The sequence below is a fragment of the Pungitius pungitius genome, chromosome 13 (assembly GCF_949316345.1).
Source record: "Pungitius pungitius chromosome 13, fPunPun2.1, whole genome shotgun sequence".
NCBI lineage: Eukaryota > Metazoa > Chordata > Actinopteri > Perciformes > Gasterosteidae > Pungitius > Pungitius pungitius.
Genome location: NC_084912.1, coordinates 14,662,109 through 14,689,814, shown reverse-complemented (window position 1 = coordinate 14,689,814; position 27,706 = coordinate 14,662,109). Strand labels below are relative to the sequence as shown.

At 45.8% G+C, this 27,706-nt stretch overlaps 1 protein-coding gene across 1 annotated transcript in view; it reads right to left on the bottom strand.

Moving 5' to 3' along the window:
* The window catches only part of LOC119214118 (adhesion G protein-coupled receptor A3), a 124,471-nt gene that overhangs the window by 37,098 nt on the left and 59,667 nt on the right, over positions 1-27,706 (bottom strand). The window contains exons 14-15 of the mRNA XM_037465591.2: positions 8,301-8,511; positions 7,640-7,848 (exon numbers count right to left, since the gene is read on the bottom strand). Coding sequence (XP_037321488.2) covers positions 7,640-7,848; positions 8,301-8,511 — 420 coding nt within the window. The remainder of the gene's footprint in view (positions 1-7,639; positions 7,849-8,300; positions 8,512-27,706) is intronic.

Below are 27,706 nucleotides of genomic sequence, written 5' to 3'. Positions count from 1 at the left end.
TCTGACGGGCTCCTAATAGACTTTGCCTAAACAAATAGCCGTTGTCCTGTTATCACTCCCTCTTCATATCACTCCAGTCTTTCTGTTGTCCTTATCTTCCCACTGGGAGTGGACTGGAGCCAAGACGTGTCAATAGCTGCTCCCTAATTATGAGCCAAGCAACCAGCAGCGGCTCCACGCCCTTACAATAGATCCAAAAGAGACGCAGGGCATGGATGTACTGGCCTCATGTGCTGAGGAGAAAAACAAGGTCTTACAAAGCAATGCGGTTGAAAGCCAAAGGTCACTTGATTGCGAATGGTCATAGCAGAAAAAAAAAGCTATGATGTATAATAAACCACTTGCCACAGGTTAATTTTTTCCGAGGCCCTTATGAAAATGACTGTCGCCTTTCACCTCAGGCTTTGTCTGCTTTTGTGGAGATATACTTGTGCTAATCAGTGTCTGGCAGCAGCAGCAGTGAGATGGAGGGGCGGGAGCGGGCATTGAGCCGGTCCACCACAGACGGGGACAGCCACAGGGCCGGATCACTTTTTACACAACCTTAAAGAAGAACAAAAAAAGCCACTCAATGTGTTTGTCTAGACTGCCCAGCACTGTGCGAACGAGGTGCCGTGCGACTCGGTGAAATGCGGCGCATTAATACAGCAACCTATTTGCGAGCCACTGACAGAAGCTCAAACTAAAGCAAAGAGAGAGAAAGAGGCAGAGAGGCTGTTTACGCGGCATGCCCTCATTTTTCCCAAGCTGTCTCTGGGGTACCGAGAGGGTTGCGCAGTCCACAAGGGAGCAGCTGCTGGTGTGTGGGGATATTAGAACATTGCCAGCTTCAGATCAGTTGTTTTTCTCTATTTCTCTTACTGTTTGTTCAAGACTGTGTGTACCCAAAGCCGGATGGAGAAGAGGGAGCCGTTTTGTTGGGATATATAGACGTCGCATAGCCCGTGCAGGCGAGTCCGTGCGGCACACAACTCCTTTTCACCTTGCACGAGTGTTTATTTCTCTCGCCGGTTGCTTGGGAAGACGTGTGCCAAAACCATCACGGTGGATATCAAATTTAAATGCGACTACATCATTAAGCTTCCATAAAGGCTGCTTGTCAGCAAGCACGGTTTTCGCATTTCAAGGCAGCGGTTTGCTTCTCTATTAAAATATAAAAACATTTAAATTAAAAATTAAAAATAAAGGTGGAACAGTTTTTTGCTGCCAAATAACCAGCCGCCGTATATAAACAACATCAAAACCACGGGACCATCCAATAGCCTATTAACTTTTTTTTTTTAGACAAACCCACGCACAATCACGCGCACATTATTAAGCGCAACAATCCCTTCTGCTGCAAGCAACACTGTTATGGTCTGTCATAGACTTAGCTGAGGAGCGGACATAATTTGAATAACAATAGGTTAGAGCAATGCAATTTGAATCTGGGGTGAAAAAAAAGCGATACGCAGCGCATTAAAAAAATAGAGCATCCAAAAAAAAAAAGAGTATCCTAGGATAAGGGGCAGTGGTAAAATTGTTGTCTTGCTCTATTGATGTGTGAGCTCTGAACTCATTGGCCTGAAAGAAAACCTTCTGCATGGCACGTAAGGTCATTGGCCAGCAGCAATCTGTTCCCTTCCGTTTGTGCAAAGGGGAAGGGATGGTTGTGGAACAGCGGCCCCCCCCCCGAAGAAAGTCTGCAGTGGGGAATTGGTTTCAGCAAGCAACAAAGCAATCCCCCCCCCGCGCTGAAGTAATCATGCCTGACATCACATTTAAGTCGATGCTTACAAATGGAACATGAGTATATGCATTGAATATTATTAACCTGAGCCGAACCTCAACTGGCGCGAGGAGGAAGTTCACACGGCGCAGCACGGGGGGGCTAAACCTGACCGGAGCGGGGCAAAGAGCGGGGAGGCTGCCCGGCCCTCGCCCAGGAGGTGGATAAGTGCTCGCCTGTCCGTTGCCACGCTTGGAACGAGTGCCAGCGAGGTAACGGGTGAACGGTGAGTGGGCTTGCATGTGATTAGCATTTCCTCTTAGCTTAAGCTTCATCATTATGACAAAGCTTTGACACAAACTCACGTTATGGATCGCTAATTACTCAGATCCTGTGAAATTAAATGGCTTTATCAACATCAACAGATTTTTTTTTTTTCTTCAAATTTTCAAGAACGCAATAGAAGCCTCTTATATTTATATCAACTTTGAGCCAAAATCAGGTCAAAGGCGTTTTTCAAAGCTTTGGGAAAAAGACTCATTTGTTGTTGTGCATGGAGTTAAACAAGACCTACGGTCATTTTCAAAATTGATATGCTTTGATCATTGTAACAAAAAACGTGAGAAACTCACTGAGGTCAAGTATATTCTACACTTAACAAATGCCACTTCAATTGTTATTGGAAACCAAACCCCAAACTCTTCCTGTACCTAATTAAGTATTTCATAAAGTTTTCCTTAATTTAATTAAGTACATTAGTATACTTTTTTTCATGAAACTACTGGATATTGAAAAAGCACAAAACGAGGGGACTTTTTATAAATTGTTGAATGAGGATATATTGCCAAAGGTTACGTGAACCAGCACCTCTAAAGCTTACAAAGCTGTGATGTTATAGGTGATTATCTCACACACCCACCACACCCACTACAATCAAGATCAGCAAAAAAGAAGGTATCAAGACAGGTCATTGACATTATCACTCAAAATCCCTTCATCTCCTTAAACACAAACACACACCCACACACACCAAAGCTCCTTCAGTATAAAATCCTCTCAGAGACATACAAGTCCAAAGCGTAAGGATAAAGTTAACCCCGATGGAGCCTTCGGGGGAGCGACAAAGAACAGCTTGTTGTCTCGTTATGTCCGCCTTGAGCCGGGTGTGGACAAAGGACTAATGAGGACAGCTCAGAGACGGCTACACGCTGAAAAACAAGACAGAGAAAAACACACGCAAACAAGAAAACTGCTTCAGAGCTGCAGGAGATGGGAAAGAAGCCGGGAGGTGATTTTCAATTAGCGACAGCGTGCCATGCACAATGTACAGTATATGTGTGTGTACTGGCGGTAATTGCCCAACAAGAAAGCACCAAATGTGGATTGAATTTGAGTAAACAACCTGTAAAGGATGCTTTTTGCAGGGAATGCAATCACAAACAGTTGGTGTTCCCTCTCCGCTGATGCGCAGAAAGCTTTCTAATTCTATCTCCTCCATTCTCCTGCCATATATTCATCCCTCATTTCCTCCAACTTACTAACTTTCGAGTGCCAATAATAACAATCGACTAGGCAATAAACTAAAATGGGAGCCGATATATTGTTCACATTTCTTTGTTTGCACAGTCTTCCCGGTGAGAAGACAGCAAGCGGATGGGTTTGGTTCCATCTCTCCCTGTGGGAGACGAGACCCTTGTGGTCGGCTCCCGCACTCAGCGGGAATGTCACACTGGTATCGAGCTTGTGGCAAGCTCAGCCAATGAGAACTAATGCAACAAGATGGGATCCTGTCCTGGTTGGTTTGGTTCAAGATGGAGGTCTGTTTGGCCAGTTCCAGGCCAGAGGTTCAACGACTGAGACGACCAAGTCTCAGAATGGGCCCATTTCATGTGTTCATAATCTATACTATACGGTTCTGCTCTATTTGTGGAAAAGATTTCTTAATGTCCTTCCGTTGGACAGCAACAAATACCAACAAAATCAAATTAAACAATGAATGCTAAAGCTGTGCACAGCTACAATAGTGGCTTGATTATCGGTTTGTCACTAAACTGAGTCTGCAACCATTTGTTTCAGTAATTTATCGGCCAAAACTGCCAATCGTCTCTAAAATGTAAGTATTTACTGCTTTTCTGTTTTACATGAATGTTTGGATTTTATATTGTTGGTCAAGCATTTGATGAAACGTTGAAGGCTATTTACTTCCTTGTCATTTCATTTGATACCTAAAACCACAAATTGAGAAAATAATTGCTAGCTCTAATGATGGTGAAAATAACCATCTGTTGCAATCCTGAGTCTAGTAAAGAGATGTCAGACCACAAGTGAAGTCCCCTGAAAACACACCTTAAGACCGTGGAACAGCTGCTGGCGGGTGTGTACAGTAACTAAAAAGCAAGTGCATTTTGGCACGCCACATTGAAAAGGTTGCATTTACAGCTGATTTCAGCAAGTCTAAACTGATTCTGATTAGCAAATTACTATTATTAATGCATATCAAATGCTTAGAATCCTCAGGTCTGCAAGAACAAATTACTATTTTTTTCTTTAATCCTCTTGTACTGATTCCACAATAATCAACTGCTACCTAAACAGAAGCAAAGCATCTGCATCCCTTTTCATTTGTTGTACTGTCTCTTTATCTCTATGTCTCTTCCCTTCATAAACCATCCCCAACAACAACCATCCCTTCCCGCTGCCAAAGACGCCTTCCTCCACATTCGCATCCCCGCTGTATGAGACTGTTTAACCAACGCGTCACCTGTTCCACTCTAACTCTGATGCAGAGGCGTCACTGATGGAGCCTCCTGTTCCCATGAAAATCCACTTCGCTTCACACATTTATTAAATCCTGTCCAGTGTATGGGAATGCATCTCGGAGCAGCTCTTCCCTTATTGGCCCATGGCCTTAGGGCCTTTGTTATGATTGGATACTCAGAGGGAGCCAGCCACCCCTCCGTGTATCTCTCTCGTTCTAAAGGTCTGCTCCTGCATATTAAACAGTCTGGAGCGTTGCAGCGATCAAATGCGAGAGCTCTTTTATCCATGTTATGGCTTCAATGAAAGAATGAATAAAACGAGGCGGTCAGAAGGTGCAGAAGATGGTGTGGTCGCACTGAGGAGAAGCGTGTCTTTGGGAGGGGCATTAAAAAGGGGGTTGAGGGGGGATGTTGAGACTTGTCCCTGGGATAAAGACAGATGATGAGGCTGCATTGCTGTAAACGAGTGAGTCAGCCCTCCCTTCCGACAGACACAGGGCCGCCCGCAGAAGGCAGGGTGAGAAAGCAGGGAGATGCAATGGGGAGGAAGGCATGGGAACTGTCCACGGTGCTGAAATCTGGAACGGCTGTTTTCTATCCGGTTCAAGTTCAGCTCAGTGCGGGAGTGAAGAAAAAAAACAGAAATCCTTGAACAGAAGCTCTCAATACCCGCCTGACCCACATATTAAAACAACAACTACAGTTTTAGTATGACGGGTTTCCAGTGGTGCTATTTACAGCCAGAAACACAAACTGCTTTTTATTCATCTGTCTAATATATGCCAAAAAAACAGAAGCTTTGCTGTCGCGTTCTTCCATACAGATCCTGTCCCTAAGTTGGGCTGTTTGCCATTCTGATCACAAAGCCGGCAGCGGGAGTCTCTCTACCGTGTAATTCTTCCTGAGTCAAGTTAAAAAGATTCCCATTAAAGTAGGCCTACTGCTTATAGCCCAAAACCCCGGACGATTGTATTGGGTTGTCACGCTTTTTAGTGGACTAATCATCTCCACACACACAAACACACACAATCGACCCCCCTCCATTCATATTCCTTGAAATGATTTGCATTATTCCTTTTTCAACGGTGTCATCCCTCGAGGCTGACCCCTTTGCCAGCGTGCTCCACATCACAGACGCACCAGAGAGAGGAAATGTCCCACTGCATGTTGCAGCCAGCTGATCTGAGGGGGAATTCAGCTGCATGATTCAGAAGCAAAGAAGGTGTTGCAGCTATAATGGCTGCTCTATCATGTGACTGCTGGTACAGGGGGGGGGGGGGGCACAGAGCATGCTCAGACAAACATGGCTGTCAACTTCGCCGGTGCCATCACGTGTGGGACTGGTGACTCGTCCCATCCGATTTCCCCCCAGAACATCACAGCAGGGTTGTTGCTCTTTCAACGCCTCTGCTTGAAACCCGTAACAAAAGGAGAACTCCACTAAACGGAGGCTCCTTACGTGTGAATAATTTACATTCACGTGTAATCCAGGCAGTGTCATTGGATCGATCTCAGTTTTGACACCAAACGGTTATGCAACAGGTGTAGTACTTGATGATGAAACCCCTTATTGGCCATAAAAGCCCTTGTTGCAATGAAAAGCATTTTCGATGAGGCCAAAAGAGGGAGGGGGGGGGGGGGGAATATGATGTCACGAGTCCGTAAATAAGGGTCCTTTTTCCCGGGCACTGCAGAGACCAGGCGGGTGTGGTGACTGCATTACTAGGCGCGCAAACGCTCCGCATGAAACCGTGAATGTGGACATTCCCCGTGACGGTGGTCTGCCATCGCTATGACTACCCCCTACTTGTCGGGACGTGTGTTGAAGTTCAAATCACTCATCAGCTGCCACATGAATTGACTTTAAATGGGTTTTTTTCGCCTTGCCGCTTTAATGCCGACAGCCACAAGATGCTCACCGACGGCGCGCTGTTGCCATTAGTCCCTCATACACGAATACATGTACAATGGCAATCGGAAAACAGCTTGGTATTCTCTACAGAGCCCCCCCACACCCTCGACACACACGCGCGCACACACACACACACACACACAGTAACCCGTGTCGTTCCCCCCGCCGCTTTACCTCTATGCCCCACTCTTTCTCATTCCTATGCGCCCCCCGCCTCCCTCCCCATCCCTCTCCTCCTAAGGCAGCTTATTTCCACACATGAACAACAACCGAATTGACCAGCGGCTTCATGAAATATGCAGGTATGAAAAGAAAAAAAGGCAACTCGGAAAGCAGCGACATCTCAAGCACAACACTTTTCTTTTCTTTCTTTTTTTTAATTCATGCTCTGCTGAGAACTGACCTCCCAATCTAACGAATCCCACTCTTCGGTAAACATCCGGAGGATTTCTTTTCATCCAAAAAAGAGCGGACCAGGCGCAGCGGCTCTACGGAGCGACTGGGCGATGCGATGCCATTGCGCTTTTGGTGTATTATCCTCATGAAATCAATGCGAGCGGCGGGACGTCGTCAGGAGAAACCACCTCGTCCCGGCGTGAAGACACATGATGAGCGAAGCTATGCTTTACAGTCCGACGTGTTTTGGGGTATTTTTTTAGTCTGTTTTATTTTTTTCTTTTTCGGTGGCAGCGACCAATTAGTGCACCACTTGCGCTCGCAGGCGAGTAGCTCCCGTCGAGGCGCTCCTTCTCTCGCGCCTCGCTATTATTTTAGCTGCTGCTGCTCTGCTTTTTTTGAAGAAAAAAAAAAAAAGAAAGAGGAAAAAACGTGGCAGACTATACAACACACGCAACTTCTCATTTCCAGGATATAGAAAGAGGGTGGGGTGAGGGTAGGGGGAGGGGGGGGGGGGGGGGGGGGGGTGGCGGGGAGGGAGAATTTAGCGTAGCGCATTACTCCAAAGCCAATAAATCCCCGTAGCGCATTTGACAAATCCTTCCCCTCTGCCGAGGAGCAACAATAGAGGAAGCCGCTAAATGTCCCCTGCACGAAGCGCCTCTTAAAACACGTGACTCCATCAATTCCGTGGTGGTGGTGGTGGTGGTGGAGAAAAGAAACGAAAGAAAATATTCATCTGATCCATGAAAAAGGCCCTAGGCAGTGGGAGACACTTTATGTGGGTGGGAAGGGTGGGGTGGGGAGGGGGCATGGTGGTGCTACGAACGAAGGGCACCGTATACCACACGGTCGACTACTCACCATTAGCACGGCAAAGTTATTGTGGTGGGTGCAATGAATGGTGGTCGTGTTGCCCCCGGAGCCCGTTATGTGGCAGCCCTCTGCCCTCCAGCCACCGTGTCCATCCAGCAGGTCAAAATCCCAGTAGGCGGCGGTGGGGTCTACACCCAGTGCGAAGTGCCTGAGAGCGATGGTAACGGAGTGCACGGCGCTCCCGAGGCTGCACCCATCTGCACAGAGGAGAGGCGGGAGGGGGTTGGGGGGGGGGGGCAAGATATTCAATTAGGGAATCCAAGTGTAAAGTCTGTAAGTGCTATGTGGCCAAAAAGATGAGCTTGGAGACGAGTGCGCGCGTCCGACATGGCACCAGCGCGCCACACGTAGACGTCGCTCAAGTGTCAGACGGACTGTTTCGTTTAAGTGTTGCAAGTGGACTCAAAATAGAAAGTCTTTCTTTCTTCTCCTGAGTGCATCGGTGAAGCGGAGAGTGACGTGAACGCACGTGCGACGAAAGCAAATAACACTAAGTCATTGATTTATTTTGGCAAGATGCGCGCCACGGCTGCGGAGCGCGTGAGTCAACATGTTGCGCAGAGCAAACTGATACGATAGTGTTTGGCAATATAGTGCAGTGTTGACATTTCATTATGGAATTGTGGAAATCAAATGGATGTCCTCTTACCTAATTTGGTGAAAGCAACTGGTGTCGAAACGCTCCTGCGCTTCCCATCGTCGGCGAGATTGGACGAATTCCCCGTGCAAGGGAAGAGTTTCCCATTGCGAAACACGATAAACTGCAGCCTGCAAGTGGAGTTATCAACGGATTGCAACGCAGAGGAGGAAACAGGCGTACCAGCCAGCGGTAAATGGATTGAGGCGACTGCCACGGAGTTCTGCGGATGGACCAAAAAAAAAGAAAAGAGGAGAGAGAGGAAAATAAAAATTAAATAATGTCTCTTAGATGCGTAGGGAGAAAGAACAAAAAAAAGCACTAACTCCCGTTGAATGAGACTTACAAAAGCTTTCCCTCTACAGGAGTGCGGGCGACCACAGACCGCAAGTGACCAAGGGAATGAGAATCACGTTTGAAGCGCCGTAGCGCGCCTATTTGGTCGGGCTCCCTGCCGCAGAGGTGGAAATGGTTCTTACCATTTCAGCTTGAGGGCACATCAACACTGCAGCTTGATTTAAAGAGACAACCGGTCTAACTTTGTCTTCTTTTCTCCAACTATACCCCCCCCCCCCTCCAGTCCTTAGCCCCCACAAAAAAGCCCCATCCCTGGCAACATTTGGTGGGGAAAAAGGTTTCCAAGAGAAAAGCATGGCTGGGGTATTTCAAGGTATAGACACCTGCCTTTTTTGACGCAAAGTCTACAAGAATACCAAAAGTCTCATTCAACATCCTTAACCTGCAGCTTTATATTTAGCATATTGAACAAATGACATATCAACGGTCCGGGTCTGTGCCCTTCCAGTCCCAAGCAAATCAGTTCGAAAATCAGAAACCTGCCCTTTGGAAATGCAAGATAACAGCTGCAGGAACTTTGCCTCGATTTTTCAGTGAACTAACGCCTCTGGTGGACAGAAACGTTGTTCAAGGGTGTGTGGATCGGTGACAGGCAGCACTTAACCCTGCCGAAAGATCGGGGTTTAATAATAAAAAAAGCCTCCAAAGTGCCACTGTCAGCATGTACGGCTTCCCCTCCACTGCATGCATTTTATCAATATGTCAAATACATAGACAAAGGTGACTACAGTGTGCCTGCCATGACCATACCCACATGATCTCGGTTATAATTTATTTAAAAGAGAGCTTATCTTCTGAGCGGTGACCTTCATCGGTGTTTAAACACAACTCATGCTGCAGCAAGAAATGTTGGCAGTGTGTATTTCTACAAACTACAGGATACGTTCAATGTCAACGTTGTCTGACCGACAGTTTTTTTTTTTACATTACATATAACCCCCATCACTCTGATGACACCAGAAAAGGCCTGATGGTTAATGTGGGGACATTTTTAGACAGCTGAACTTTTTTGGCTGAAGTTAGAAAAAACATAACAATATTGCATGACAACAGAACGTAACAACTGTACACAACAAAACTTATAGACATAACTTAATGATGTAACTTAGCCCTTATCGCACAACAACGTAGCACGACATCGTAGCCACATACAAAAACATTGCAGCATTTTAAATTTAAAAACATATTCGTGTACTTTTTTACTTAATGTAATTAAAATAACAACATCATTTAACTATATAAAAAATTTAAAAAAGTAAAAGTATTTTTCTCTGACAAAAAAGGAAACCCATCCACATTCAACATCTCTGTGGGATGCAGAAACGTCAAATGCCAACTTTTTAATTCAACAACTGTGGTCATTAAGACATTACAGATTTTTAGAAGAAGGAATAATTATTTTTCATCCAATGAATGGAAAATAATGTTAATGATGGGGGGCTGAGGATGTATCCATTGTGTAACAGGGACACTCTAAAAATCAAAGTCTGTTTATGCTTTCAATCACGTCACCACACAGTGTGAAGGGATCAGCACTTTGAGCCTCAATGGGAGGGAAGCTTCCTGACCAAGAGGGATCTGGATGCCCATAAAGTGCCCTTAACGGGAAGCTGCTTAGTCAGACGTTCATCCCAATCAATGTCGAGCAGAAAGAATCAAGTTAAACAAGAGCTCCTATAGTGCCGTCTGGTGTCGCGGTGTTTCCTAAATGCGGTGTGCCCTGGCGATGACCTGCTTGGTGCCCCTCCCCCCTCCAGGCTCTGGATTGTTTTCACCCAGGCAAAAAATTCTGTTTCGCTGAAAGAGCAACGGCGTGCTTAAGCACAATTGCTTTACATTACTTCCACTGTGGATTGCGAGCTACTGGTGATTTTACAGCATTGGGTTGGTTCGCTATTACTTGCTGCATTGACTCGCTCTTGAAAGGCTATTGATTTCCTTTCCGCACTGTGTGTGTGTGTGTGTGTGTGTGTGTCTGTGTGTGTGTGTGTGTGTGTAAGGGGAGGAGAAGATTCTTGACAGAATTCTTTCCTTGAAACTTATATTGCATCATTTCCTTTCTCCAAACAGCGTGAGCTCAGCAGCCTGTTTTCCGAGACGTCGTGGGACACAGACATCAACAGTCAGAGGCGGGGAGGATTTGATCCTCGGTGACCATCGAGAGGAAGGGGGGGGGGGGGGGTCGAACGTGGGGCCACCGCGCTGCCCCAGAGGCCCACTGTCCCAGGAGCCAGGCGACCTCCCCAGTCACAGGGTGGAGTGAGGATTCGGAGGTGCGGGCGGCGTAACTGAGGATGGGTATTGTCTGGTGCAATGCTGGTGCTGAAACCAGGCTTTTAAAAGAATACCTTCAACAGTACCTGAACCCATACTTAAAAGTTTTTTGCAAAAAACGACAATTGACGACATTAAAGAAAGGCTTTTTTAAATAGTAAAAAATAATACCTTTAATTTAGGGGACACACTCACTTAAATAAACGAGAACAGAAGGTCGGTGGCTAGCTAGCTACTGCAGCTACACAAACGGTAGGCTATCGTTATTTCAATCGGCTCGGGCAGCAAAACGGCAGCTCTGAAAGCTGCGTTTGGTTCCTGCATGTACCGGTGCATACTGCCAGCGGTTTTTGGTACCCAACCCTACGTACAACTCGCAAGAAAGAAATCTTGGTACACTTCTCTCCTCATCTGTTTCGACGTCTCTCTCATCCTCTTTCATGTGGCGTATTAAAGGGATTTACGACCCAAAGGGTGTGCGTTCCTGGTTGACACTCTATGTTCCTCCTCAACCAAACGCCACCGGAACCCGAGCACTTCACAGCTGATTTAGCTGGTTGTACCTCAGCCGTTTGACCTTCCTCCGTGCCCCTCTCTTCCTAACAGGGCCGCGTGGCGTAGCCTTAGTAACCACAATCACACGCTCCCCTCAGTCTCTTGGTCAGGTCTCGTGAAATCCTTACCACCCCCCCTCCCCCAACTGTTTTTTTTTCTTTTTTTCTTCCTTTCCTTACAGAGGACATTCAGGTGAATGTCAGCTCCTATTTTCTGAGCTGTTTCCTTTCCTCGATCTCCGTCCTTCCCCCCACCTGCTCCTTGATACACGGCCCTGCTTGACAGAGCCACGGAGCTACAAAAAAAAAAAACTGGCTGGAGGGCACAACAGTGCTGTTTGACCCGGGGCTGGAGCCAAATCACAGCATAAACATCACGCTTAAAACAAGGCTGCTCAACTTCAGAGGGGGGATTACTGCCGGTGTGTGTCTAAAACAAAGACGGGGAAATTAAGAGCCAGTGAGTGTGTCTTTGTTGCGTAATCCAAAATTTGAAAAAGCCACAGCTCTGTGTCTTTGTAGATATATCTGGCAGAGAGATAGACGTATTTATTTGCACAGGCGGAAACTTGGAAAGGAAATCTAAATGAAATATATTCGGCTCAAAGGCCGGCCCGCTGAGCTCGATCCGGAGGAACTGCTGACGAGCATGATGGGAGATTTGCATAATTTTTTCTTTGTAATCATCGGCGCTCCCGTCAGAGCGGACGCGGCTCAAAGACACGGTGACCATGACAAATAGGTCAACATCAGGAAACTTCAGGGGAGCCATAGCGGTCCGGAGCCTGACAATAAACAACAGTTTGCTCTCTAGCAAACATTTAGCAAGACGCTGCGTGCGCTCCTCAGCTGGAGCGACTTTCCAAGGTTTGCATTCTATTCGATTCGAAAACACACAAAGGAAACCAAACTCTACAAAAGTGACTGCCACGCCTGTGGCTCGGAAGGCCGGCTCCTCTTGAGCACTGTTGCGCTGCTGTGTTGTAAGCACTGGTTATGAAGAGAAATAAAACAGCGCCCTATGCGGTTGCCATGCCAACCGGAGTCCACCTCCTCCAGTGGTGGTGTGGTTTGGTGTACAGGGGGAGGGGGGGGGGGGGGGGAAATCAGGCTCTTTGGAGAGGCAGAGAGGTGCTCTGGCTGTGTGCTACGCTCCCCTCCGTCAGCTCCGCTTCACGCTGCCACATCACACAGCGTCCGAAACAGAAACATGAACAGACGCTGCAACAGATGGACAACATTGTCTGGTTAAAACGGCACAAATGAATGGATTTCATTTAACTACCATATTAGCTGCGGGGGGATTGATAATGAGCCAACTCTTGGATACAAAACAGATCTTAAAAAGGGGAAATTCCCAGTATTCATTAACACAAATACACAGAGCCTCCACTGGCAGTTTCCGCCGCATCCACAAATGTCTCATCGGCCTGCAGATGCCACGTCAGTGTAGCCTACGTGCCCATTATTAGTAAAGGCAGAGACGACTGTGACTCAGTGTGCGGAATGTCGCCTGAAAGCACATATTTTTAGGGCCGTAGTGATAAGAAACAATTTGGGCACACAAGAAGAAGAAGAAAAAACAACACACGTGATTTCATCTCTCTGAGTCATCAGCCATGGATTTATAAAGGGCCAGGTCAACGTTTAGCAGAATTACATTCTAACGAGGTGGTATCAAGCCCCGCAATGGTTTCTGAGAAGTATCCTTGTAGCCATTCAGATGATATTTTTCAGGTTCAACCACAACTGTTTTAAAGGTAACGTAGAAGCTCCTGAGATAGTCTCATCGGGAGGGTGATGGTTACCCAATGGCACATTTCTTTCTGCAGTGGCACTAAACCTTTAGAGTAAGATGTACATTGCAAGGTAACAAATTGTCCAATATCAATGTTGTCCTCAGGCCATGCGGGTTTGGAAGGGGGTCAGGCTTCTAGGAAAAACAACCAAATGCAGCTTCTTTTTACTGACTGAAGACAGCAACAAACCAGTTGGACAAATCATCTATACAACACCCCCCCCCCCCCCCCCCCCTGTTGTTTTAAACTGATGTGATGAAACATCATAAATACACCTTCATAGCTCATAACAACTACCCTCGTTGCTTCTTTCTGCAGTACTGGGGGGTTCATATTCACGTTTCAGTGAAGGTGAGGGACTGGCTGACGGTTTTAGCATCAGAAGCTTTGGCTCAGCCGATACAAGCACCTCATAATGCTCCAAAAGCGGTTCTTATTTAGGTAGCGGACTGTGTTTGTGAGGAATCCTCGGTGAAAACCTGACACCTGTGTCTCCTTTCTCTGAGCGCTAATGAGCAGACAGAAGAAAGGTTGGGACGCCTCATTAATTCAATTAAATCCTTGTCGTTGTCCATTCGGGGTGAAGACACGTCTCTCCGGCGAGCGCCTACAGAGAGAGCCAATGACAAACCCCCCAGCCTTTTATCTATTCATGTATTCTTTTGCTCCCTCAACCATTCATTACCTGCTTATCCACTAACATGATGAATACTGCTGAAGCAGCTAAACTGTAATTGGCCCGATTGTAAAAAGGGCTGAATTTGAGTGATGGGAAACCCCTCCTCCCTAGAGAGAAGAGATAGCATCCTACCGTTTACCTGGAGGCTGAGAGAGGCTTTCCCACACACACACACACACACACACACACACACACACACACACACACACACACACACACAGTGGCCCTTGGAGTCGGTCCAGGTGGTGTTTAACTATCCCCACGTTGTCTCTCCTGCGCTCACGCTTCTGAAGTTTGATTCAGCCTCAGGGCAGGGAGACAGGATTAATGGTCGGTCCTTTGGTGCAGCAATAACAGTTGGCTGTCACACAAAGTGGGAGTCCGAGCTCCGCCCGAGAGCTGGAACGCACGCCGTAACTTTGAATCGGGCCGCAGGGGACGAACTTATGAGCTCCCCTTGATTCGGTACATCTGAGAGCTCTGGTTCTTTCAGTTGCTTGGTGGAGAGGGGGGGGGGGGGGGGGGGGAGTTGATATGTAACAATTAAGTAACACTAGACCACATTATTAGGCCCTCCCCGAGACAAGGGCACCAGGAGAATGGTGCTGTTTAAAATTCAGGGAGCAAAAATCAAATGATACATTCTCTAATCTGAGTAATCAGATAAACGTGCGTAGCACTACCAGAGCAGTGCACCTTCACAACCGTGAAAAAGCAAGCAGACTACAGGTCTATATCCGTTCCATTTCAGCACTACGCACAGCGCCGTGAAAGATTGCACTGAGGCGTCCCCGCTGGATTCGGAGACTGTGCAATGGTGTCCTTTTGGACCCCTGCATAGCGCACTCATATCAAATGTCACAACTCGCACTGCAGTGGGCACTGTAGGTTTAACCACACTGTGCATTCCACTCAAACAGCACGATTAAAGCAGATCTCCATTCAAAAAAACAGAGAGCGAAGGCGAGGGTGGGGGGGTGGAGGTAGAACAATTGCGGCCTCGTTTGGCCCTTTTCAGATTGTAATTTGAGATTTGGCTCGGAGGTGAGATGAATGTGAACTGGTGTGAGTGTGAGTGTGTGTGTGTGTGGGTTCCGTAGATTGAATCATTCAATTACTTTTCATTCGCTGCGATTTTACCCGTGTGTACCGTTTATGACGATCCCTCAATTTTTTGGCAAGCCAGGGGTATTGATCACATAAACGTATGCTGTCAGACCGTTTGCAGTTAGAGATGAACTTGATAAATTAGCTGGAATGAAATAATTATTCCACTGTTTGTGTTGCTTGTGTCGCAACACATCTCCATCTTGTGTCCTTTCCTTGAGGTCTGGTGTGTAGTAGCTGGGATCTGTTGGACCCGTATCGCCTCCTACCCTGTGTAACTCAGTGGCAGGCAGGTAGAGGAGGAGCCGTCTAAGTGTCTCCATGGTAACCTGCCATGCCACTGACTTGATACTTTTCCTCCACAGCGGCTGAGCGGGGCGTTTACATCAAGATGAATATTCATGACCATGGGGAGCCACACCTACTCACACACTTGCTGTTGTGTGGATAAACGAGACGCCCGCGGGTCCCTCAGGAGACCGTCTGGCGTCCCAACAGCTTGGACGAATGGCGTCGGAGGAGGAAGAGCGGAGCTTTCGAGATGAATCACCTTCACGGACACGCGTCCATGATGCATCCGAGCTCACTGCGTGGAGCCAGTGAACCAATCACGCCGAAACGCACATGGCCCGGAAGCCAGGACAAACGCAAGCGTGTCAAATTCACCACGGCGACGCAGATAGTGCTCCATTCATTTTAAAGTTAGTAATTGGAAAATCTGGAGCCATTTTGATCAAAAAGCAAAGCCATTTAATATTTGAATTTGTGAAATTCCATTTTTTTGCTTAAATGTATTCAAAATACCAAGATGCAATAGTCTCATTTTAGATTTAACTTTTTGGCCTCGAAAGGTCACTTGTGCAAATCAAGCAGATCTGGGGACAGGGGACAGACAAGGAGGAGAGGAAGAGGGCTGTATATGTATGGCCTCTTTTACCATATTAATCCCTTCCTGCTAATCCTGCAGAAGCACAAAATAAAACCGTAATGGCTTTAGTGGTCATCTTTATCTCAAAGGGCTGATGATGAACTCCCTGCCTCCAAAGGAAACCTCATTCCCCGGGCTGTGGCATTTTAATTACACTCACCACATTATACTTTTGCCTGCATGTGTGATGTTATTTCAAGTGGTCTGTGAAGGTACAGTTATGATACCTTTGAGCTCGAAGCATCTGCAGTTTTTCAGAGCAAACCCATGAAAGATGGAGGTCACTGGGTGTAGTTGAATGTTGTGCTGGGCAGTACCTGTACATGTATTTGTGCGTCTGTGTAAATGAAATACAGAGCAAGAAGGGGAAAGGTGTTAATAAGTGTATTCACCAAACCAAACACACGCAGGATGAAGTTTCCACCCCCCTGTTCTTAGTCACATAACATTGGCGTAATCTAAATTCTTGCGTCTTAAAATGCAATAAAGGGTAATATTTCTTCACACAATGCCAGCTGGACACATATTTACTTATTATTAATTAAATCATTATTAAGAGTCCAATTCACTGAAACCGTTTAGGCTCTGAAATGTTGAAAAGTGAAATCCAGAAAATACTTTTTCATGGTTTGAAACTCATTTTCAAGTTTTTCCGTAATATAGTTCAATACACTAACTTCTGTTTTGCACCTGTTCAAAGCCTTAAACCCCGAGTGGTTGATATGTAATGGCAACGTGGGTTTGGATTGAAGATGGAACTAGGAGCAAGCTGTGATCAGGAAGGCGGGGTGAAAAACAAGGAGCTAAGGCTGGACGTACAACACCATGGCTCTGACTGCTTCGTTCTGCTGCAGGTGTTTCTGACCGGGTTTAGATCCAGATTAGAATTAGATTGAACCATTCTTGGGTGTTGGACCAGGTGTGACTTTCCTCTTCTCCTCGTGTGAAGGAGCAGCAGAGCAGTGGAAATAGCCTCATTCCTCGGTGTCTGGGATGTGTTCAGGCACAGCGTTGGCTGTAGGACACTTGTGATTTAGCAACAGCTGGAGCACCCAGTCACTGTGGTTAAATGGCGGAAAATAGACTTGAAAGGTAAGAATATATGATGTGTTTTGTGCGGACTGCCGCGTTGATTTAAAAAGAAACCTATCGCTCCGACTAATGAAAAAGAATCCTGTTGTTTTTGGCGAGAACCTTGACGAAATCAAGTTATTTGAAGTCTTCAAAGCATTATGAAATACATGATTAACACTACTAATGTCAAGACATTTTTTTAATTGAAGCAGATATTTGAATAAATATATATGTCTTTTCTTTCATAATTACTTGAATTATGTCCAACGGTTCTTTCGAAGCCTGCTCGTCATGAGATAAAGAAAGATTTCTGCTAATTGAAACGTAAATTCTCTGTTTTTGCATGAGACAGATTGAAATGCACATGGGATCAAGCTAGCTGGTTTGTCACATGTTTATGCATCAAGCATGTTTTTGTCGTATGAATGCCCTCTTGATGTGCCTGCGCTGCTTGGGATTCTGTACCCGTCTCACCGCCTTGCTCCGGCTGAGCAATCCAACCCACGTGAGCAAGGGGAGGACGGAGGATTTATTGGAGAACTCTTGTGCCTCAAACGCACATCCCTTTGATCGATCCGTTGAAGCATTACCATAGTCAGCTCACTCTGACGGTTCAGCTTTCCCCCAGCCCCCCCCCCTCCATGTGTGGATCAATACAGGTGCCATCCATAGTCAACCCCCCCCCCCCGCCATCCCGCTGCAGCGAGATCAGAGCCGATTGACTCATATTTGTGGTGAAAAGACGAGAAGAAGGCTTGTATCTCTCAATCAGCACCATTACTCAGGCAGCAATTTCTCCGGCGCCATGATGGTGGTGGCCATGATTGGAATGGCAATTCTCTTAATAAGATGAAGAAAAAAAAAAGATGATGATCTGAGCTTACTGGGAGCAAATGAAATCCCCTGGCATCTGCACTCAATACGTCAGCCATTTAGCTGTTAAACAGGGGAAATAAATTGATGTCACTCTAGAGCCTGTTTAGCACAATGGTAATACAATGCTGGCTTGAGCCATGTAGTAATAAAGGTGGTTCAAACTAGTGACACGCTCATGTGACTGAGAAGATATTAAAACAAAGGACTAAATTCTAAATACATGGAAACGCATGGCCCTGTTGTGAATTTGGCAGCAACTCAGTTTTTCCATACATGAAATGATGATTTCGAACTTGCTGTAGGAAACACATGGTTACAGACTCGCATGCAAGCATCAACTTTTTAAACTTCCTCAAGGACAGTGGAAAACATTATTTTATCAGGGCTTTGCCAAATAGTTCAAAGCTTCAATCATTGCATTGACATTCAAATTATTATTGTTAACAACTCACATAAACATTCCTTGTAATAGTCTGCGGCGCAGTGTTCTCAAATCAAAATGTCAATATTTATTTATTGTGCTGTAAACATGGCCATGTGATTAAAATTAGCACAAAAACCATCATCTCATATTCCCCAGGCCCACTTACAGCCTTCATATTGACAATCACAAGGTGTCAAGGTTCCTGATCCACTAGAAAACCCCAATGATCTGAGGTCTACAGGTCTGTGATCCTCCAGCCGAGTCAATGGATCACATGCAACAAACCACAACGCCATCGTGTGAGTACCTCGCCACTTCTCTCTGTTCATTGGCTCCCGTTACCACGTTACCTTGGATGGGGAGCATTGAGCAGACACGCGTTCAGCCACACAACTAGATGCTGCCAGAATCTGCAGAATGTCCCTTTAACCAACCTCTCAGTAATCCGACACACTCCTCCTTGTGTACTCTCTATTTACACATAACATATTTTGCTTTTCTGGAACCAAGCAAAATGATCCAAGGTCAAAAACTAGGATTAATGGCCGCACTTAATCAAATCTTGTTGTTGTAAATGTATAAGCCTTTCACACAGTCAGCCATGCCACGTCACTGAAATAAACAGACAGACGATTTGGATGTCTCGGAGATAACTGGAGCAAATCTGCCCCCAGCACACACTCATCCACACACCCAGCCCCCACTTGGCCCGGATTAGCATAAAACAAGAGGTCACACTTTGAAAATCTGTCTCAAAAAATGATTAGCTGGGATGCAGCCATGTTACCCAACAGGGACCTATCAGCCATCCCACTTAGTGTTCACATGACCACAGTGACGGAGACAGACTGGGGCAAAGGGTGAGGAGTCATTGATCAGAGATTTGTTTTCACCGCCATCAGGAAACAAGCAAAGCAATTATGTTAACAAACCACTGACCTTTGTTTTATCCCCCCAGGTTGAAAATATGCTTCAGAATTGAACAACTTAAGCCGTTGTAGCTTCGCAAACAAAAGGGCGAACTGCTGATTCTTTGCAAGAACTCTGCCTCTTTGGACCAGCCCGGCACTTCTATTTTACTTTAGAGAGATTGTATTTCACAGCAAATCCAGAAAGAAATGTTTATTTAAAGACTTGACAAAGCAGCGTCCCGAGAGAACTTTCAACCCAACGTGACAGCTAACTAAACACGTTAATGTATGCATGCACATACAGTGCGGCGATTTCCGTGGCGAGGCACAGAACATACCCCACCTTGACTCTCCTCCCCAGTGTCAGACTGGAGGGGTGATGCAGCCATGGTAATGGCTGCAGGGTGTGGGGATTTGTACCAACAAGCTCATTACTGCTGTCCCCTGTCCTGTCTGAGAGAGAGAGAGAGAGAGACACACCATCTAGATGTTTGACTGTGGTCCGTATGACCCCGGGCTACAGCTGCCGGTTATCTCCAGCTCCATCGGACTAAAGAGCCTCGCCGCATGCCCCCCAGCGCTGGCTGGCCACTGTGTCCCGTGCATCCCCGCCTAATTGGTCACTTTAGGGCACCGAGTCTCACTCTGCCCCTCTCTTCAGAAGAGGTCAGAAGAGGGGGGGGGGGGGGGGGCGACTGTGGCTCAGCGTTAGAGCGCATTAAAGTGGTATGAAGACCGGGAAAGCGCTATCCATTCACCATCAAGGCGTAGTTGGGGCAAGGGATTGGATCGAAGCAGCCGTTACAAAGGCTCGAACCTTGCCACGGCCTTCGCTTCATTTTAAAAGGAGATCCAGCTACTTAATGCTCCTTTGTTCAAGTAACATTAGTTTAGGTTTGCGAGCCTTTAAAGAGGTTGTCTACTCATGATCCCCATTATAAAAGAATTAGCTAAGTTCACTGCTGGTTATTCAACTGCTTTTTCAATAAATGAGTTGCCAAGCAACTGAGGTCTTTCCTTCAATCGTCTGTTGATGACGGTTGAGTAACCATTGAGTTACTAATTAATCAAACCTCTTTGGCTTCTAAAATATAAAATATGTCAAACAAATGGATGATTGATAGAGAACAGAAAATCATTTTGATTTCAGGCTTCTCATATGAAATGATATTCTCTTTCATGGAGAAAGCTAAATACCGTAGCGGTTTAGACCGCTGGTTGAAAGGCTGTTAGAACAAGGCGGCGTACGATGAAGACAGCACACGTACAAAGGAGACAGCTTCACAGACAGAGAGAAACATTTCCATTTGTTTGGTGTTGCTTCTGGTGACTTGACCAGTGCGAGAATAATTCATTCCTATTAGCTCGGTTTGGATCTCCACCAGTTCCCGAGGGAAATATCAGGTTGTGTAGCAGCTTAACGCTCCACTTCCTTCACCTTTACTGTCCAAAGGACCCTTTTGCCCCATTTTACACCAAATAAGATTTGCCTGCAGCAGCAAAATCTATTTGATAGCACAGCTTATAAGGTTTTAAATATAGACCTCCCCATATTTGCTGAAAACAAATAAAATAACTTTAAAGTGTCTGTGGTTTAACCCCATTTATTTTGTTCACTAGTTGAACAGTCAGGTTCATCACTTACTCACAAACAGGAGGAGCGCAGAGTGCTTCCTGATGTAAGAGCCAATGAAACAACAGCAGCTTTTGCATCCAAGTTACAGATCCCTTCTGCGCTCCTCTCACACTGGGACACCACACGTATCTTTATCTCTTTAGCTTCTAAACAATTTATAACAAGCATCATAAATGTCCTCCCCCCCCCCTCAGTTTGCCCTTTTAGCGGTATTAGCTCAACGATTTCTTCCTGTGGCCCATCAGAGTTCATGTAACAGTGCTGTCGGCTCAGTGTCGTTTACATCTCTCGACTCATCACAGGCGATTGAGAATGCTGGAGCTTGATTGATGACCTCAATTTGCTGACCGGTGATGCTGGCCACGAGGCTCTTTGGTTGCAGAACAGAGGCATGGATATTTCAAATGAAAGGTTATTTCATGTATTCTGCATCTGCGAGTGGCTTTCCATGCCTAACTAGTTCACGAGCTGCCACAGAAGCTTCCACAGAGCAGCGGTAGCTGAGTTGGGAGATTTTATCCACTTCCTCAGTTTGCTGCAATGGTTCACAAATTGCTCTTTTTTCGCTCATCTCCTGCTGGATTCTTTTGAACGAACGCTGTGAGCTTGTTCTGGAAGTGTCTGTTAACGTTATATTTTTGTTTTGTTTGCTAATATCTCGCTGGATACCAAGCAAGGTAATAGTGATAGTAAGGGCAAATTAATACGCCCACGCGGAATTAAAACTCCCTATTTTTCTCTAGACTCTAGATGACTTGACCTCACCTCCCAAAACAATTTGTGATCACAAGAACAACTGGATATCGGCAAGAGGTGCAGCAGCAGCAAGAGGGGATTGCGTTATCCCCCCCCCCCCCCCCCCCCCCCCTCAGGAAAAGTGCTTTCAGTCCATCTGCATTTTCAGTTCAAGGGGCACTGCAATGGATCACAAGGCCCATGAGAGAATGACAAACATACAGTTTAAAGCTCATTTTAATTACACAGTCTCACCTCAAACACTGGGATACGAGATGTTCAGTTTAAAGAATGCCCACTGTGCAAAAAATATAAACCCGAACTTTATTACAGGGAACAGCCCTCAGCTGCAGCTGGAAATCAGGCCGATGATGAAGGAGTTGTTCGTCAGGTAGACCCAGAAAGATTTAGCATAGAAACAATGTCATTTGGCAGCAGGCGGAATGATTTTCATTTTCTGTGTTGTCGTTCCAGAGGCACATTTACACAAGGTTATCTGATTCACTGTTGTTCTAAATAACATTGATTAGTGCAGCTTTAAACCACGGCTAGCAACTTCAAACTCAGAAAGTGTCCAAACTAATGTGACTTCACGGTGCAATGATCAATGATCGGCCTATAAAGTCTTTCATTTTGCTTTGGAGACTCTGGGTTTCCAAAGACTAGGGGTGCTTTAGTACTATTGCAATGCGTGGATGGTTTATTCAAAAAGGTTCGCAATATCGAAACAGGCCCCAAATTAAAGTAAACAGTTCTTGAGATCCCTTACTTTGTAGTTGAATGAGACAAATGCCCTTCTCTCTTTGATGTGTATAAACATTTTTATACTTAGGGTCTAATATAAACAAAATGCATGTGGGTGCATTTTATGGAACCAGCTCAATGGGACCATGGTGGCGATTGTGACCTGTCTCCCTCAAACAAGCTACTCCACGGCCTCCAGGGAGATTTGTTGGAGAATGGATGCTTGACAGCGGCAGGTACCAGCCAGACTTCAGTTCCACTCCAGGGATGGACCTGCCCTTCCATGTCAGTGAAAATGTAATTTTCACTCAACTAAAGCAACTCGGGTACCCGCTGGCCTTCAGATCCCGGATTAAGGTGTGAGAGTTATAGGCAACACGGACACGACGCAAGAAAGTAAATTAGTGTGAGGCGATGTGAGGAAAGGCCGAATTCAGAATGTAGAAGCCCTTTGATGAATGCACAGAACATTTAATGTTGCCCTCCATCCACACAATACATACTAAACTTCACACAACCAATATGTTCACCTTCTGATCTCAAAACCTCTGAGCACAGCACTATTATGAAAGTTTCCGTCTGATAATAGTAACACCAAGAAGGTTTGTATTCTTGCTGTGCTATAATATCAGGGTATAATGATATAAATAAAATATAATAATTAACAACCTATAGAGGATGATGAAAATGTTCTAAAAATGATTACCGCTTATTGCGCTTAATGTTTCCTGGGAGCTAGTTTGTCCATGTCCCATGTCCTGACCAATGGCCTGACAGTAAATACCCAATGGCCTATCCTGACACTACATACCCAATGGCCTATCCTGACACTACATACCCAATGCCCTATCCTGACACTACATACCCAATGCCCTATCCTGACACTACATACCCAATGGCCTATCCTGACACTACATACCCAATGCCCTATCCTGACACTACATACCCAATGCCCTATCCTGACACTACATACCCAATGGCCTATCCTGACACTACATACCCAATGGCCTATCCTGACACTACATACCCAATGGGCTATCCTAAATAACCTAATTGTTGCTACAAAGTGGTGGAGAGATTTGCAGAGATAAGCAGTGGGACTCCTGATGACACAACATAACCAGTTATCAGACACCACTGAGAGAGTGTACAATGTAAACGTCAGGGACAACACCCAGTCCATAGAGTAAAAACGTTGCAAACAACAGATCTTGACATTTCACAAACAAAAATATGTTACGTATTAATTTAAAATTGGGCAACAAAAGTCATCGGCAAAGTTTTGGCTTTGAAAACAAGTTTTGGGAAACAATAATTACAGTTCTTTGAGTTTTTGACTAAACAGAAACATCAGCCCCGTGGGTCAAAGTCCAGAGTGAATCAAAAACGACAAATACACCCCATTGGTGTACTTGTCCTTCCAGGTTTTGACATATAAAGAGTTTTACCTCATCCAAATCTAGGCTCTGAGGACAGAGGGTGTTATATGCTGTACACATAGTAAAACCCTTGGGGTAAATTTGTGATCTGTGAATTAAACTGACATAAGCTACACTTCCACTGTTTGGTCATTTCAGTTTAGTCTAGTGGAGAAATGTTGAAAGATTCCCCTGGCTTGTAAAAGTGGAGAGACCGGTGTAAACTGTTTTATGTTTGCATGCCGTTATTAAAAGCTAAAATCTTTTGTTGAGTAAAGAGACATTGGTTCTCCCATCTACAGCATTGAGCTACAGATTTGAAAAGCACATTTAGTCTCATTTAATGCAATGTTACTTTTTTCAATAACATATTTCATATTGCTTGTTATAATAGATTTACACAGTGAGTGGCTGTTTGACACAGTATTGTATATCATTGTATAAAAGTGTTTGACATCTCACTGATAGGGTTTGATAAATGATGTATGATACATACAATTAAATGTCATGATTGTGTAAGTGCACTGAAACAGATCTGATACAAAATAAATTAAACAAAACTTTGAGATTTTACAACGCACCAAGGGAGCAATTGACAGGAGGTTTCCCCACCTCCTTTCCTCAGAAAAGCAGCAGACATTTAGAGGCCTTTCGATTGACGCGGCAGTAATTGCTGCAGTTCCCTATCTCCACAGTAGAACAACATTCTACCTTATCTCCATGACCTTCATCAGACAGCCCTCAGTCCCCAACCCCAGAACAGGGGTGGGGAGAGCGAGAGAGAGAGAGAGAGGGAGAGGCAGGAGGAGGGGAGAGAGAGAGAGAGGTGCACTGGATAACACATCACTGACTCCTCATGTGATCCCAAACCAAATCGACCTTTGTTGGCTCCCCGTGGGAACTCCAGTCTAGGTCTATATCCACAAGACTTCACCTAACACACTCTGCCATCTATCTTCTTTCCTGGAGGCCACAATGTATCACATCTACCTTCTCATTAACAACTAAAGCTCCTTATCCGAGCTAAAGTACCCTCCTGGGGCAGCAGGATCCAGATACAGCCCAAGGTGTGTAAACAGGCGCTGTCAATCAATGTTCCTGGAGGGGACGGGTTTCTTGTCAGTGTTGAAACGTGATTACAATATTGTATCCATGTAGTGTCTTTTGGTGGGGGCATATTCACTACCCAGGCGCTCCTGAGAAAGCTCGTACCGTGATCTGAATGATCTGGATTAAAATGATTTAAAATTCACGCGCAGGAGGCGTTCACAGGAAATGATGCATTCATGTCCTCCAGCATGACAGATTGTGGTTCTGCATCAGCCCCACTGTTTCCTGTCTGCCACCCCCCCGTTAGTTCCCATTAAAAGTTTTCAACTGGAAACAAAAAGGGGCGGCTTTTATTGTGAAAGATCCAGAGGGAACCAATGCATTTGTCGGTGTGGTTAACACCCGCCCTCAATATTCATCTAAAATGCATCCAAAAAAACCCTGGATTGTTGTAATCAGTCTATTTAGAAATGAAAAGTTTAAAAAACTGTAGACCATATTAGAAAAACAAACCGAACAGACAAACATATGTACATTTAGGTGAGAAGTTTAAAAAAAACTACAGAACCAATTCACTGCAGTGCCCTTAATTTGACCTCGCTAAATAGTCTAATGCCTTTATTGACCTCCCCCCCCAAAAAAACAAGGACAACACCAGCGCTACTTATCCTCCCCCCAGTGATGCTAACCAAAGTACTGCACTTGCAGTGGGAGGAGGGGAGCCTTGAAAATCCCATTCAAATGAGTACTGAATAAGGAAATCTATGAGAAGCCCCGGACTGAATACGAATGAGGGCATTAAGATAAATCAAAAACAAAGATACTTTTTGGAGGACATATTTTCAAAGCCGGGTAAACTGAACCTCTGCGAAAAGGACTCAAAAGGAGAACAAAAAAAGTTCCATGTCATGCTGTGTTCTGAGGCCCGGATTCCCCTGAATGCAGCACAGTTCATTCGCAGTGCTTTGTCACAATTAGCCCTGACCCTGCACACCAGCAGCTCACCTGTGTGCCTCTCGGATGGATGTCTTTGTGTATGCCATTATGTTAATTGTCTATTTACCGGCGTGGTGCGGCGACAGATCGTGGCGTTTGTCTTTTTTTTTTCCTTCTCTGCTACATTATTCATGAGCTCGAGGAGAAAGTGAGGCTCCATGTTTTGGCGCTGGCTTGTTTTGTTCAGCGCCCCCCCCGTTGCACGAGCCCTAACCCGCTCACCGCATTAGAAATTCCAATTCCAGCGTCCACACTGCGCTCGCAAACCCAAATCACGCCGAGCAGCGCCCGAGAGGAGCGGGTTGCAACGTCAGGTGGATCCCGACTTTGTCCTCGCGCTCTGTTTACAGGAACACGCATCACTGATTAACGGAGATAATCAGATAACGGCTTCTGATGAATAAATTATAAGCGGCTGCACTGGGAGCTGCCAAGTTCTTCCCCCGGGAGGCAAATAAAAAGGATGCTTCTTAAAACACTTTGTATTCAGTTGTTGCGATAGTGTTCCTTAAAACAATGTGCCGAATGTGTAATTGTGTGAATTAGAGCCAGTCGGAGTATATTCGTCTTCCAAACCTGTACAAACCTTTTTTGCTTATTGGGGAATCTTATTCATGCTGCCTCACACATGCACATGCAGTAAAGTGCATCGGTCTGTCGAGAGAGGCTCGGCCATTTCAATCAAGTTCACTTAAGTCAAAGAACAAGTTTGAAGTCGCTCGCACACAGCTACAATAAAACCATCGCAACAATATCGACTGAGGCCGCATCTTAGGAGAAGACGGACTGAGATGAAGACGAAGTGCTGCTCACCAATATCAAAAGATCTTTAGCGTGCAGCGAGGGAAAGGATGGACGGGTAGAGCTGAAAATCAGTGCTCCAACAATTTCAAGATGCACCATCTGGAGCCAATAGACCTAATTTAAAAACTATCTTTGACTGTGGCTGGCGGTTGTAAAAAAAAAAAAAAAGAAGAAAAAAGGTGATCTGCATGCAGGGTGCTGCTGGAATGCACAGATGTGGACCGGGAGAGCTAGTGGCCTGTAGGACGGGTGGGCAGGAGGGCAGAACGGATTTTCATTATATACCATTTGGTCCCCATTCCGTGGCTTTGCCGCCATTAGCTGCTCACACCGACGCTGCTCCGAGGCCTGTCCTGATAAAAAATAGAGCGGGAAAAGCGCGGGTCGGGAACAACGCCGCACTCGCCGCACGCGCCGCGATGGCGCCGCTGACATTGGCCCATCTGATTCCGTAATGCCAGGCGAACAGATCATTCAGGGGGAGCTTCCAAATCTCATCGTCTCATGGGGGATAGCTAGAGAGCGCAAGCCCCACGCTACGGCGCTGCATTAGGACGGAGCGCCGAGTGAGAGTCACAGTGACGGACAGCGGGGGAGCGACACCGAGACGGATGAGAGTCTTGATTTGAGTGGGCGGGTGCATGTTTGTTTGGGGATTGTGTGCTGGTGTAAGGCTCAGAGGATAAGTGCCCGTTGAGTGACAAGGGACAGGCGGCATCACCATAAAATGTAATCTATTAAAGCTTATCCCAGACAAGATCGCTACATCCAAACACATCTCAGTCTCTCAGGGCCCGTTCTGTTGCCCATGCTGCGGCCCCCGTAATGGACGAGACAGTCTCTTATGTCCTGAGGAACGAGGACAAAAGGGATCAGTGTGTCACGGAGCCGTGTTCTTTTCGAAAAGACACAAACTGACATTTGGACTCCAACACACATCCTCACGGAGACCTTCTCTGTTCAGGGGAGGGGCTTAGTCACCTCTCAATTACTTCTGCTGATGTGGAGAGAAAAAACAAAAAGCACGAAGCAAACTGAAACTAAAGTGAATG